A 15,713-nucleotide genomic window follows, 5' to 3' on the forward strand; every position below is an offset into this window, starting at 1 on the left:
CCGTATTAATCCCTGAGCGGTTTCCTTTCAGCAACTCAGTTAGGAAGGACGTCCGTATCTTTGTCACTTGGTGTATTGATACACCATCCAAAGTATAACTCATAACTTCACCATGCTCAAAGGGATATTCAATGTCTGCTTTTTATTGTATCTTTACCCATCTACCAATAGGTGCCCTTCTTTGCGAGGCATGTGTATGTGTGGGGTACAGAGATGGGGTAGTCATTCAAAAAATAATGGTAAACATTATTATTGCACACAGAGTTCATGCAACTTATTATGTGACTTGTTAAGCAATGTTTTACTCCTGAACTTACTGTATTTAGGCTTGCCATAACAACGTGGCTGAATACTTACTGACTCAAGACATTTCAGCTATTCTTCTTTAATTTATTTGTAAAAAAAATCCACTTTAACGTTATGGGGTATTGTATATAGGCCAGTGACACAACATCTCAATTGAATCCATTTTAAATTCAGGCCGTAACGAAGCAAAATGTGGAAAAAGTCGAGGGGTGTGAATACTTTCTGAAGGCACTGTATGTAATGGCGTGCCTTATCCCTTTCAGAAAGCCACAGCCCTCATCCCATGGGGGATATTCATTACTAAGACAAACAGCCTCAATGAAAGGCTTGCCCAAGAAGTGTCTCGCTGAATGGAAGCATGCTTTTTCTCTCTGTGAAGAATTGTCTTTTCTCTCCTCCTTTCTCCTCTCTTCTCACCAGATCCAATGACAGGCAACAGTGGCTTTCCTAGCCGTGCCAACTATTCAATAGGCACGCTAGCTGTTAGCCTCATGTTACCTGCAGACCTGGGTTCAAATACTATTCTAAATATTTCAAAAACTTCTTTGCGTTTCCTCTAACCTTTCTGGAGTACGAAATGGGCGGGGTTTTCAGTTTGGGAACTATTCTATTGATCTGTTAAACCAGGCAAACTCAATCAAGCCCAGATGAAGTATTTGAAATTATTTCAAATAGTATTTGAACCCAAGACTGTTTACCTGTGGAGGCTAGGTTGAGGCACTACCCTTACGGAAAAAACACATGAATGTGATCACGTGTGATCTTATGTGAAGTTAATGTGATAACGTGACAACATGTAAGGCAACATGTGATAACATGAAACTACACATGGGAAAACGTGATCACAGGTGAAGTGTTCCAAAAACACGCTTTCACATGATTTCACATGTGAAATTACAATGCGAAACCATGTGATTTTTCTTTAAGGGTAGCTAATTACTTTCCCTCTTCTATGAGAAAGTGTAACTAAGCTTCATTAAAGTGGACAGGTATTGTTCTGCTGCCTGCTCCCAAGAGGATAAACTCTGTTTGCCTGCCTGCTTGAGCAATCCCCAAATTCACAGGTGGAAAAATGTTTTTATCATCAGGAATCATTACTTAAGCCAGTTCTAAAGATTTGGATCGGATTTCATACAGACACAGGAGAAGAATTAATGCATCTTTCAAAATGGTATCCCTTTTGTTTTGATCTCACTCCAATACAAACAGTCGGCAGGGGATACTGATTAATAACTGATTAATTGCTTTTCAAGGTTTAATTGAGTTAACGATTAATCATTGATAGTGAACACCATGCTGCTCTTCAGAGATTGGTTATGTCATATTCCTGACTATTTATCTGTATCCATTTTTGGTTTGTTGCCATTGACATGTCACACCACTATATGGCTCAATTGATTGCTAGTTTAGCCCCTACAGAGAGTACAAAGTATTCCATGCAGTACGTATATGATGTTCCCTATTCAAGTTTCTATATATTCTAGACAAACAGAAATCTGCTATTTCAGTACGGTCAAAGGGGAGTCAAAGCGTCTTTACAATAGCAAGGCAACCTTTGTGCACTTCTCCCATCACGAGGTATAGGTTCAAGTGTTGACATTAGCCTCTTTCGTCTGCCTTCATCTCTTTATGGCATTAACAGCTTATTTTCAACGTGGCCAAGGCAAACAGAAGAGGTGTGATATGACAGGGACCTGGAATAAATAAATCGATATAGGGCCTATGTGTTCTGTCAATTCATTTGCCCCATTATACTAATTTAGCCCTTGAAAGATTATATTCTTACTCCAAAACACTAGTTTCCAGGACACAGATTACAGGAAGCCTACTCTCTGACTAAAAAGCAAGAGGAGGAGCATCTCCATTGAAAAAGTGTTATCGGCTTAATCTGTTGTATGTTTTGCCTGTGATTTTAAAATGTAGTGACTATGACCACAATACATTGACACCCATTGCTTGTTATTTGATACAATGATCCTCATAGTTGGTGCAGGTGAGCTATCCCATTCAGCATAACTTCCTTCTGAGTAAAACACTGGGGGGTATTGTGCTGGGGAATTCCCCACAACAAAGAGAAGGGCTGTGGGCAAGACTAGGGCTGTGTCCCAAATGGTACCCTATTCCAGATGTAGTGCACTTCTTTTGACAAGGGCCCATAGGGCGATAGGGTGTCAGTTGGGATGTATCTTAGAAGACATGAAGCGGAACACGCCTCCACACAGACTGGATTTCTACACGTGCTGGAAAGGAGTGAGAAGCTCACATTCTTCCAAGTGTATAAACTACGACACAGATGTTTTTCATGGTGGTAGTGGTCATGCCTCTGTTGTACACTGGTCCTTTGAGACATAGCATGGAAAGGTGATGTGTGTGTGTGTGTGCATGCCTTCGTGTGTGTGTGGGGAAAGTACAACCAGTCCTGTAGAGCAATAGGAATGGAGCTGATCAATGACCAGCTGTCTCAATGCATGAGGGTAAACACACCTGGGTCTTTCCACTAGGTCATAATCCATCTCGTAACTGGGAAAAGTAGATATCATTCACACAGTTACCCCATAATATATGGCGTAATTCATACCCCTTGACTTATTCCACATTTTATTGTGTCACAGCCTGAATTCAAAATTGATTCAATATATTTTTCTCTATCTCACACACAATACCCCATAATGACAAAGTGAAAACATGTTTTTAGATTTTTTTTTCTCAAATTATTGAAAATAAAATAAATAAATATCTAATTTACTTAAGTCTTCACACCCCTCTGTCAATACATGTTAGGATCACTGATTACATCTGTGAGTCTTTCTTTGTAAGTCTCTAAGAGCTTTGTACACCTGGATTGTACAATATTTGCACATACTTTTTTAAGTTGACTTTTTACCCCCTTTTTTGTGGTATCAAATTGGTAATTACAGTCTTGTCCCATCACTGCAACCCCCGTACGGACTTGGGAGAGGCGACGGTCGAGAGCCATGCGTCCTCCGGAACACGACCCTGCCAAGCCGCATTGTTTCTTGACACACTGCGTGCTTAACCCGGAAGCCAGATGCACCACTGTATCGGAGGAAACACCATACAACTGGTGACCGCAGTCAGCGTGCATGCGCCCAACCCGCCACAAGGAGTCGCTAGAGCGCGATGGGACAAGGACATCCCGGCCGGCTAAACCCTCCCCTAACCCGGACGACGCTGGGCCGATTGTGTGCCACCTCATGGGTCTCCCGGTCACGGCCGGTCACGGCCGGCCTTAGACCACTGTGCCACTCGGGAGGCCCCCACATTATTATTTTTTAAATTCTTCAAACTCTGTCAAGTTGGTTGTTGATCATTGCTAGACAGCCATTTTCATGTCTTGCCATAGATTTTCAAGACGATTTAAGACAAAACTGTAACTACGCCGGTCAGGAACATTCAATGTCGTCTTGGTAAGCAACTCCAGTGTATATTTGGCCTTGTGTTTTAGATTATTGTCCTGAAATTGGCTCCCAGTTGGCTCCCAGTGTCTGTTGGAAAGCATCTCTAAGCAATGTCCTATCGATTCCCCGGCTCATTTCATGTTTTCATGTGTGTATCCAACCCTGTTCAAGCATACCGGCTATATTTCTGCCTGCTTGAATGGCAATAGGTCCGATTTACATAAAAACATGAAATGACACAAGGAATCAATAGAACATAGCTCAGGGATGCACAAAAACAATATAACATTCAAAATGGGTTTATCTTTCCTTAAGCAAATGTTTGTCAAACTTATTTAGGCTTGCCATAATAAAGGGGTTGAATACTTATTGACTCAAGACATTTGACCTTTTCATTTTTAAATAATTTGCTTTAAAAAATTTCAACAACAAACAAATCCACTTTTACATTATGGGGTATTGTGTGTAGATCAGTGACACAAAATCTAAATGTAGTAAATGTTTCATTCTGTCACGTTCCTGACCTGTTTTCCCTTGTTTTTGTATTTGTTTAGTATGGTCAGGGCGTGAGTTGGGGTGGGCATTCTATGTTATGTGTTTCTATGTTGGGTTCAATGTATTAGCCTGATATGGTTCTCAATTAGGGGCAGGTGTTTTACGTTTCCTCTGATTGAGAACCATATTAAGGTAGGCTGTTCTCACTGTTTGTTTGTGGGTGATTGTTCCTGTGTCAGTGTTTGTGCCACACGGGACTGTTTCGTTGGTTAGTTTGTTCCTGTTCGTGCGTTCTTCGTTGTCTGTAAGTTCTCATGTTCAGGTCTGTTTACGTCGTTTGTTATTTTGTAGTTGTTCAAGTGTGCTTCGTGTTCGTCTTTAAATAAATCATTATGAATTCAACCTACGCTGCATATTGGTCCGATCCATGCTCCTCCTCAGACGAGGAGGAGAACGAATGTTACACATTCAGGCTGTAACAATAACATTTGGAAAAAGTAAAGGGGTGTGAATAGTTTCTGAAGGCACTGTATGGGGTATTACCCTAAAACAAGAATATAATTACACTGAAATTAAGGGGTATCTGGGCAATATAATGTATGGTGAGTAACTATAACGTGTTACCATACTATTTCCATGTTAATACCACTTTATTTTGAGCTGTGATGTCAAATGCAACCGTATAATGGGCTAACTAACTATTAAGTATGAAAGCGATTGAAAAGGTTGACCATGACAATATTGACCTTCAAACAAGAGAACAGTTGGCACTGTTGACTGTCTGTGCAACAGCTACTGGTTCAAAACATGAAATGAGATCCATCTTTCACGCTATACTTGTAGCAGTATATTTCCAGTAGTACTATGTTTAGTAGTATACTGTACAGCGGTGTAAAGTACTTAAGTAAAAATACTTTAAAGTACTACTTAACTTAAGTCATTTCCTGGGGTATCTGTACTTTACTATTTATATTTTTGACAACTTTTACTTCACTACAGTCCTAATGTACTTTTTTACGCCATACATTTTCCCTGACACCCTAAAATACTGATTACATTTTGATTGCTTAGTAGGACAGGAAAATGGTACAATTCTCAGTTATCAAGAGAACATCCCTGGTAATCTCTACTGCCTCTGATCTGGCGGACTCACTAAACACAAATGCTTTGTTTGTAAATGATGTCTGAGTGTTGGAGTGTTCCCCTGGCTATCAGTAAATAAAAGAAAGAAAGAAAATTATGCTGTCGGGTTTGCTTAATATAAGGAATTTGAAATTATTTATGCTTTTACTTTTGATACTTAAGTATATTCTAGCAATTACATTTACTTTTAAAACTTAAGTATATTTAAAAACAAATACTTTTAGACTTTTTCTGAACTAGCATTTTACTGGGTGACTTTCACTTTACTTGAATCATTTTCTTTTAAGATATGTTTACTTTTACTCAAGTATGACAATTGGGTACTTTTCCCACCACTGGTAGTATATAGTACAAGTATACTATATGTCAAATATTTGAAGATACATTTAGAGCAAAAGGAAAAAATACATCATACCGGAACTTAAAAAACACACAAACTCCAAACTTCTTTAAGAATAGTTCTTTATATATTTCTCTATGTGAAACAAATGACAATCATACTACACAAATAAGCAAGTACTGTTGTAACAGTCAGAGAAAACCACTCTGGAAATTAGTACATAACATGAAATACAGATACCAGTATATAACTGTAAATTATTGCTTGATTGCTACTTTGTTTTTTTGGATAACTACAGTACAATACACAATATTCAGATTTCAACAGAACAGTATACAACAATAACGGACGGTATTGACCTTTTTGTATTGTAGACTTTCCAAAAAAAACATTCAAACAGAGTCAATTTTCAACACGACGCAATGAGAATTGATTTGATCGAGCATTTCAGGACTTAGCTTTTTAAAATCTTTACATCAACATAAAAGTAGAAGCCACAATTTTTTTTATGCACGCTGGAACTGGTCTCGGCAACAAAAACACTTGGCATATATACATAAATATACTTTTTCTCTCTTCAACAGTGACCAAAAATGCACCCAGTTTCAAAGACAGTAAAAAACATCAGATAAGCATCATCAACATAATCATCATCATTGTCATCAATCATCAATATTTTCACCAGTCAGCAAAACTAAAAACTGCTTATGCCATTGTGGTGCGCTTCAACACTTGCTGCCGGCTTCGTTTTTAGAAGTCACCTCTGAAAGGACAACGCTTGCACATGGAAGTATGTTCCAGAGACAAGCACTGAAACAAAAACACACATTTGTTCCGTCAACCATCTATCCTGTCAAAAGACAAGTTTCCCTGTTCTTCCTTCCACACCTATTCAGTAGTACACTTATATCCAAAGGGCCTTCAAAACCCCATTAGCGAGAGGTGGAATTCAGATCATTTGAGTGTTGGACTCACACTGCTCTGTTGGTGAGAAGGCTTCCCAGGTGTTTATCTTGAAAAACAGAAGATTTTTTTTTTAAAAGAACAGAAAAAGAATTACGTCGACGAGGCGCGTTCTCTCTAGCAAGACTGCATCTTACAAGGATAAAAAGAAAATGCAGAAAAAGTGCTCGCATGCAAAGAGACCATCATTTCTTTACAAATATAAGTCATTTTTAATGCTTTCTAACACGGATAAGGTTTACGTTCACCACTGAGGCCAAATGTACTGTATTGAACACTTGAACACTCCACCTCAAGGCTTTAATTTAGAAGAAAAAAAAAGGACTAGATTCAAAACACCTTTTCAGGGTGGGAATAAAATCAAGGACTCAACATGGAATAGTCTGTATTCAACAGTCTCACTGTCTGAAATATGTTTCTGTGACAAAACTAAAACATAAGGACTTTTTATGGCATGAAATCATTGTAATGACAGACACTTGGCATCACATATTTTTTTTATTCAAGGTGCATAGTGGGGAGAAAAATCGAACATTCTGGAAAAAGTTACTCCTAAAATAATTGGCTAAATGGCTAAAAGCACACTTTATTTATTTAGGAGTTGGTAATAACTTTTTTGGGGGGAGAGCAAAGTAACAACTGTGAATGCAGCAGTTTTCCAAATTGGAGTGATTCAAATCAATACATTTCTCTTGAGTTTCTTGAGTTTCCAATGATTTGTGTTGCGACTGCAAGGTGAGACGAAGGCTTTGGTTGATATCTCCAGAGGCAAGGAGGCCAATTAACAATTTTCACTTTCTCAGCAACGCTTAATGTCAATCATTAAAACCTAATGGACTATTTCAACCTACTGACTATTCAGCTATTTACAGCGAGAACTAAGAAGCGGCCTTCAACTCTTAAGAGCTGACAGAGGAAATTCAGGACACACTTCAGTGTAGCTCCAGAGATCTCGAGATTTTCAGTGCAAAACAAGCAATATAGGTCTCAGAAGAAGAAAAACAGACATATATATATATATATATATATATAAACTGGGTTGATATCATAACAAGAACCAAAAACCATTACCGGAAAGATGGGAATCATAAAAATACCCCCTGAAAAAACATCAACACTCTTGAAGATTAACGTTAGCTTTTACTCCTATCCTAAAGCCCAACTATTAGGCTTCAAGAGAGAGGCCTACTCTTAGACCTTTACTCACACTGTAAAGATTTCTTTCACTCTCAGTCTTATATCTTGCTCAGCCAGCCTCTCCCCTCTCACTTGACACTATAAAAGTAGAGATGTGCGTGTCGTCAAAAGCGCCATCCCATTTCCCTGTCGTCTGGACCAGTATAAAACGCTTCAGCTGCCGACTATAGTAAGTAAGCATGCAAAAAAAAAAGCGATTGTTTGTTGTATCAAATACATGTTAAGAGGAAGAATACACATCTAGTTCAGCAAAAAACCGACACACACATCTCGGATTAAAAAAAAAAAATACAGAAGCAGAACAAATAAAGAAAATGCAAACACCACCGCAACTTTGTTGTTACCACATGGCGACCTTTTGTTATGTAGTGTGTGACCTCGATAGGTTCCTTTGCTTCATACAGTAGTTTAGTATTTGAGTCTCTGTAGTAAGTATTTTTCTCATAAGAACTCATATATACATGCAGACAAGAGGAAAACCAGGCAATCAATCCTGATTCTGTGATAGCAGAAACAACCAATCAGCTGATAAGATAAAAGAGCAGAAGAAGAACCGGTGTAAACAACCAAAATCTCTCTTCGGAGGTATTGCATGTCCCCGAAGTCCATTGCACACGACTAACCAATGACGTAAGAAGGAAAGAAGAAGGAGAGGTCAGACTAGCGGAACTACTACAGTACGAGCACATATGAGAGCTGAGTGTATGATTCTATGACAGTGTGCCTGCTTTAGGGGGACAAGGTGTTACATTACCGCCCCTGGCTGAGTAAGGGTCAAGGGTTCCGTTATCCCTCCCTCCCTTTCCTTTGAGTGTGATGAGTGTGTGTGTGAATCTCATCCATCCTCCATCATCCATACAGGCCAGGCCGCCTCATTCCATCCAATAGCCACGCTCCGTCCACAAACACCACCAAATGTTTGTCGTTTGTTTGTTTTTGGTTGAATTGAAATGAGGGGCGTTGTCTCATTGTGCTCTGCGAGTGCAGAGACAGAGGAGACAGGTCTAGGTGCGTGTTTTTTGGGGTTGTAGGAGTGGGGTCCGAAGTGGAGGGTCCTAGTTGAGGACTTGCGGTGGTCCATCGGGGCGCCGGGTTTGGACAATCTGCTGTCTCTGCTTGGGACGCGCTTCGGCGTTGTTGTCGTCTTCGGCGTCGCTGTCGCACACCTGCACTACAACACTGGGGGTCGACTCCGTGCCCGCGTGCAGCTCATAATTCTCCCCTAGAGAGGGAGCGGGGAGGGAAGGATGGAGGGGGGGGGAGAGAAAGGGAGAGAAAGAGAGTGAGGGAGAGAGAAAAAAAAGAGAAAGACTAATACACCAGACTTTATTTGCCTTTTACAGTGCTACACATGCATCAACAGGCCTACATCAGCATTCCAGTTTCAATATTTTGATTAGATGAGCCCCTGAATGTCGGATCTCCCACTGAAGCAGATTGAAGCGAGTCAACCGACTCCAGGAACAGATGCAAGCCTAGAAAAAAGGGTTCTATCTAGAACCTAAAAGGGTTCTTCAGCTGTCCCCATAAGAGAACTCTTTGAAGAACCCCTTTTGGTTCCAGGTAGAACTCTTCAGGGGTCCATGTAGAACCCTTCCTGACAGACGGAACTCCCCTGCAATGACCGGTGGTACCCAATGGCCAATGTTATCAGCTGTTGCAACACTGGCTGGCTGCAGCCTAATGAAATGTACTGCAAGATAGGATAGGATCAAACTGTCTGTTGCTATTGTGTGCCAAACAACTAGAGAATTGGCTACTAGAGAATATATAACACGTTATAAATGTTACATGGCATGGAACAAATGTTACTAACGTTATATGATTCTTAAAATATACAGCCAGTATAATGTATCAAATAGAGGTGGAATAACACGGATATCAAGATTTGATATACTTCGGTATTCGTGTCATAAGAAGGAATTCGTCCACAAATTTGGGAAAACAAACATTAATTCCCATTGACCCCCGTTGTAAAAGAGCCAACTTCGTCGTCGATCTTTTGCTATACAGAAATGACAAAACTTCCCGAAAAGCCTGACCACTGGTTCGCAATGCGTCCACGTAAGGAAATAGAGCCTGCGAGAATAGCCTTCTGGCTTCAGGCTATTCGGTGTGGAAGAGTGGGAAAGTGGGGACACCGTGTCCAAGTAAGCTTCACATAGCTATGGGTGTGGAAAACATTTAATCATAGCTTGTTTAGTATAGTCTGTGTTTGTAACTCCACTTACTACTTGTAGCTTTATAGTCTTTATGTTTGTGTTGTTGTCTTGGCTAGATTAGAATATATTCATTTTTAGATGAGTTTATTACTCACATGCACATGGTTGCAGATGTAATTGTAGGGTACTTTCACACCCTGATCTGTTTCACCTGTTGTTGTGCTTGTCTCCACCCCCCTCCAGGTGTCACATCATTATCCCCAGTGCATTTATACCTGTGTTCTCTGTTTGTCTGTTGCCAGTTTGTCGGTTCTGACCTTTCTGCCTGTCCTGACCCTGAGCCTGCCTGCTGTTCTGTACCTTATTGACACTGACCTGGATTACGGACCTCTGCCTGCCTTTGACCTGTCTTTTGCCTGCCCCCTGTTTGGGTCAGTAAACATCTGTGACTCTGGCTGTCTGCATCTGGGTCTTATCCTCAGTTCTGATAGTACAAACTGGCCATGCCTGACCCAGCAGACTCAGACCAGCTCCACAATGCTGTCTCCCTGTAAGCAGCCACCTTTGGTAGACACAAAGAGTTACTGCAATGTCTTATGTAGGAACTCCACACCCTGGCAGAATGCCATGACCAGGGGGCGTGCCCATCCTCTTCAACAGCTTAAAGCTCTGCTTGGTAGATAGCTAGCACTCACGTGGCTTAATGTTAGCACCGTCATGAAAATTGGCATGAAGGAAGCCCTCACGTGGCTTAATGTTAGCACCGTCATGAAGATTGGCATGAAGGAAGCCCTCACGTGGCTTAATGTTAGCACCGTCATGAAAAGGGGCATGAAGGAAGCCCTCACGTGGCTTAATGTTAGCACTGTCATGAAAAGGGGCATGAAGAAAGCCCTACAATATTACATTTTTCTAAGTAGTGAAAATGCTTGGGAGCAGGCAATGTTGAAAAGTAACCTTGACATTTTGTACATTTCTTAAATGTAGTTTTGTTATTGACTAAAACAAGCACAAAACAAGAAAATTGCGTTTGAAAAAGGTTATGTTTTTGCTGTGAGCCAATTGGGTAACCAAGGTAACCACATGTTGTTTTCCCCAAAGGTGGGCAGGGCCTCAATGTTCTATTTAATACCGACGAGGCAACACCAATGCTCACATCACAACTGCCCTCAAATACGCATGCAGATTGTATCACGGTTGCCATGAAGACCAGACAGGGCAGAGGGAAACGTGATAAGAGGTTTCCCACACCACTGTCTGACAGGAAAAACAAGGCCCTATTTTGTCTCGGGAAGGTCACTACCATAGGCGGCCAGCAGAGAGTGCTAGGGCGCCACACTGCAGCAAAGCACTAATCTGAATCCGAGGCAGGCTAAAGAAGCCCAAACAAGCGTCAGCTCTATTTCCTGATGCCTCCTCCTGTTACCATAGTAACAGTGAGTGCAGCGGTGGTCTGGGCTTCAACATGGTAAATCATGTAATGTGGGAATCATGATTGTTCTTGTAATGCATTAGAGGGGGTTGTGGTGGTGCATTTGAAATGAAGCCTTGTCAGAGGCAAGGCTAAATGGCATAGGTTATATCTCATTTAACAGCCCTTAATGTTCCCTGGTAGACTACAAGAGAAGCACTCAAAATGGTACTGCATGTCCTGATGTCTGGATGAAAAGACACTTCACACACAACCTTATTGACACACATGTAGAGTGAAGAACACACACCTATAATATATCTAGGGACCAGACCTTTTCCTGACAACTGGCCAGGAGTTTCTTGGATCAGGTCACGTGGGCCTATTAAAAACATATGATGGTGTAACTGACTACCATCATACAGCGTCTTCCGTTAAGTTTGTATATTTTAGAAGTGTCTCCTTTTTTTTTTTTTTTTTTTTTTTTTTTTTACAGATGACAAGGGTCTTTAGCATCATAAACAATGAATCTGTCCTTCCTCCTGAAGTGTGCAATTGTTGGTTCCCTTCCCTTCGTGGACTTAGAAGGAAATAACTGGTGTAAGAATAACAGTGGAAACTCCCTCTAGCCCAATGTTTTAACATTTGTGGGGAGTTGTGTATGAGCGCACACATCAGGAGAAAGGACATATTATTGGGACGCACACAGTGAATAATCCTGGGAGCTTGGTGACCTAGTAAACCATGTGACCCTCCTGACCCCAGTAGAAAGAACACAGGTGTCATTAGTCCAACACAGGTGTCATTACGCTAACACAGGTGTCATTACCCCCTGTTTGATATGGCAGATAGACAGACAGAGAAGTATGGATGCCATAAGAAAGAGGCATTCGAGAACATAATATATAGTCTGAGGATGAATCTCTATTTCTGATGGACATTCATACTTAGACAACCATCCAGCATGCTGCACAAAGCAACTGTATGCTTGAATGCTAATTGGTGCCCTTCTTGTGACCTTACTGTTATCCTATGATTCTCACGATACCACAGCAGCTAAAGCTGATGAGCTCAGTTCAGTTAACAATTTTAGTAAATGTTTATAAAAGGGTAGCGTGTGTGTGTGTGCTTGCAAGATGGTGTGTATTTGTGAGTACGTACGTAAGTATGTGTGACACGTGCATTTGTGTGCGTATGTGTCTATATATGTATTTATATGTGTGTGTGTGTGTGTGTGTGTGTGTGTGTGTGCGCGCAAGAGTGTGTGTAAAGTGTGTGTGTACTGACCTGGGCCTAGCTTGGCCACAGCACACAGCAGGTCGTAGTTGATGACAGGCGTTGCGTCTTCGCTCTGGCCCCAGCCCACGGCCGGCGAGGCAGGGGGCGAGATGAGGAACTGTTTGACGGGCGCGGGAGGGGCCAGGTACGACTTGTCTATGTCCTCCCCAGAGTTCTGAACCTATAGAGGGGGAGAGAGGAGGAGAGGAGAGAGGGGGGCATGTCAGAACGGACCATGTTCATTTGGACACACAAATGGAAAATGTTAAAAACATTGCAATGCTGGAAACATTAAAGTAGAAAACATTAATGCTACGTTGTGCATTAATGAATACACCCCGGCTGCTGTTGTATAGGAAGCACACTGTGTTCTCTTCCTGTTGGCTCTTTATGTTGGAACACTATGTACTGGATCATATCTATATAATACACGCACTCGATGTAGGGATGGACAAGAGTAATCGAGTACTCGAACAGACGTCAAAGCTCGATTTTTAACCAGAGATCACATTTTTTTCATATACTGTTTAATTATTTGGTGGAATGTGCTTAGTGCCTGTCCGAATTTTTGTTGTTGTCTTGAAGACGATGTTAATTTGCTTTGACTCTAGTGTTCCATTTGTACATGTGCATTTGCAGGGCACAACAAAAAACAAAAACAAGCACAAGCATCAGACAGTTCTTCTCCCTACATTTCCTTTCCCCGCCATGTCTCATTCACTCAATTGCGTTCCGACCGCTCCCTCTACACACGTGTGCTGAGTGCGCACACAAGCTCCTGTTAGGCATACAGAGATAAATGCATCTAACTGATGGGATACTACACAAGCTACATTCCTTGCCAAATGACGACAGTTTCATCACAAATTCAAAATGGACTGGTTGATTGAAGTAGGAAAATATGTGTTCCAACAATGAGCTGCAGTTTTGGAATAATTGCTTCCCGTCTATTTTCAGCTTAGGCTACTTTGCCAACTGCTAGTGCCATTTCCAATTGGTTAGCCTAGGCTATAACCCATAGACAGGTTCCACACTGAAAATAAGCAAAAACTTTAGTTTGATAAAGACAGAGTGTATTTTTTATCAGAATCATTAAGCATAGGCCTACATAGGTAGTAATTCATCATCATGCCGTGTTCAATGTGGAATTGTGCATCCTTTTCGAAAATTCCAAAGAACAGGCAGAATAAACTAAATCGAACTGTAGACATATTTTGGTTTGTAACCCTGAAAAAAATGGTCTTTCAACTCACCAAACCGAGCCCTGTTTCAAATGATCACCCTGTGAGAATGACTGTTCCAGACGAGCGAGGTGCATATACCTTAGGACTAGCAACTTGTTGAATTTGGGGGAAAAAGTATGTTCTATTTTATTCTGTTATTTTACATCATGTTTTTTTGTTTTTTTTACTATAGAATAGGTTTGTCTTGACTGTGATAAGGCCTTGGAAAATAAGAGGTTCTTGTCTGCTCAATTAACAAAACAAGGTTATGCCATTGCACAGCCATAGGCTTCTACAATAGGTGGCAGCGTAGCCTAGTGGTTAGAGCATTGGACTAGTAACTGAAAGGTTGCATAGTTCAAATCCCTGAGCTGACAAGGTACAAATCTGTCATTCTGAACAAGGCAGTTAACCCGCTGTCATTGAAAGTAAGAATTTGTTCTTAACTGACTTGCCTAGTTAAATTTAAAAAATGAAGTGCCACTGCTGAGGTTACTGCCTTTTTGAAGATTGTGTTTCACTATACAATATAACCAGTTGATATTACGGTTTCAATAAATTAATCTTAAATGGCACTTGCTTTTTTTATTGGCTGAATATATATGGGGCAATTGAGCAACTAGGATTTGTTATCTGTAATGTTTATGATATGAGGCATTGTTGCATAAAAAAAAGTGAGTAAAAATGTCAAATGCCAATCCCTAACACCTTGGTTTGTAAGAGGTGCGTAACTGGCTGCAGGGAAGTCAGGCGCAGGAGAGCAGAACTGGGTAATAACCGGAGCAGTTTAATGATGCAAAACCAACGGCACCCAGAACAACAAAATATGGGTTGAAATAACCCATCGCAAACCAGTCTGAAGTGCACAAACACTTTACAACAAACAATTCCACACACAGACATGGGGGGAACAGAGGGTTATATACACGTCACGAAATGAGGGAATGTAAACCAGGTGTGTGGGAAAACAAGACAAAACAAATGGAAAATGAAAGGTGGATCGGCGATGGCTAGAAAACCGGTGACGTCGACCGCCGAACGCCGCCCGAACAAGGAGAGGAACTGACTTCGGCGGAAGTTGTGACATGGTTAGTCCCCTTAGCGGCCCACCCACGTAGAAAACACACTCAGAACAAACACATGCTGAGCACAACCAAGGATAGTAGTCATTAGCAGAACCCACTCCCTCACACACACACACACACACACAGAATACACACAAGGACGCACGCCCGACCACACACAGGCAAACACAAAACACACACTCACGCACAAACACAGAACACACTCGCGCACACATACACAATGCCTGTGGAGAGACATACAAAGACACACACACTTGCAACGACACAAGAGGGAAAACATTTGGAACTAATGACAACGCTGCAGAAAAACATCAGACTGAGGGACCTGAACCCATTGTGAGTGGAGGACGAGGTCAGGTCTAGCTCAGAGGCCACTACATTCTCAATGGGGAGAGTACAGTATAGAAATAGAGAAAGAAAGGCTGCACACAAATATGCGGCTCCCGAGTGCTTTGATTCAACCTGCACCACAAGGGTGTGTGTCTTGTATCTTGCATATGAAACATCTCTCTTGTGGAACCAGGGAAAATAAAGTACTTGGGAAAGTACTTAAATGGGAGCAGCTGCCAATGGCATGTGCCGGGCTCTATCTTCGTAGTACATTGCACTCCACATATAGGTCTTATCACAAAATCGGCGATAGCATCCGGAACTGTTTGGCCTACAAACTATTATGACCCCTCTATCGAAA

At 41.2% G+C, this 15,713-nt stretch overlaps 1 protein-coding gene across 1 annotated transcript in view; it reads right to left on the minus strand.

The window, feature by feature from the left end:
• Positions 1-5,808: 5,808 nt before the first annotated feature.
• Positions 5,809-15,713, minus strand: part of LOC139530546 (calcipressin-2-like) — a 54,710-nt gene continuing 44,805 nt past the window's right edge. Inside the window, exons 3-4 of the mRNA XM_071327054.1 lie at positions 12,724-12,895; positions 5,809-9,085 (exon numbers count right to left, since the gene is read on the minus strand). Of these exons, the coding sequence (XP_071183155.1) occupies positions 8,919-9,085; positions 12,724-12,895 (339 nt within the window). The 3' untranslated portion in view covers positions 5,809-8,918. The remainder of the gene's footprint in view (positions 9,086-12,723; positions 12,896-15,713) is intronic.

This window comes from Salvelinus alpinus, chromosome 9 (assembly GCF_045679555.1).
Source record: "Salvelinus alpinus chromosome 9, SLU_Salpinus.1, whole genome shotgun sequence".
NCBI lineage: Eukaryota > Metazoa > Chordata > Actinopteri > Salmoniformes > Salmonidae > Salvelinus > Salvelinus alpinus.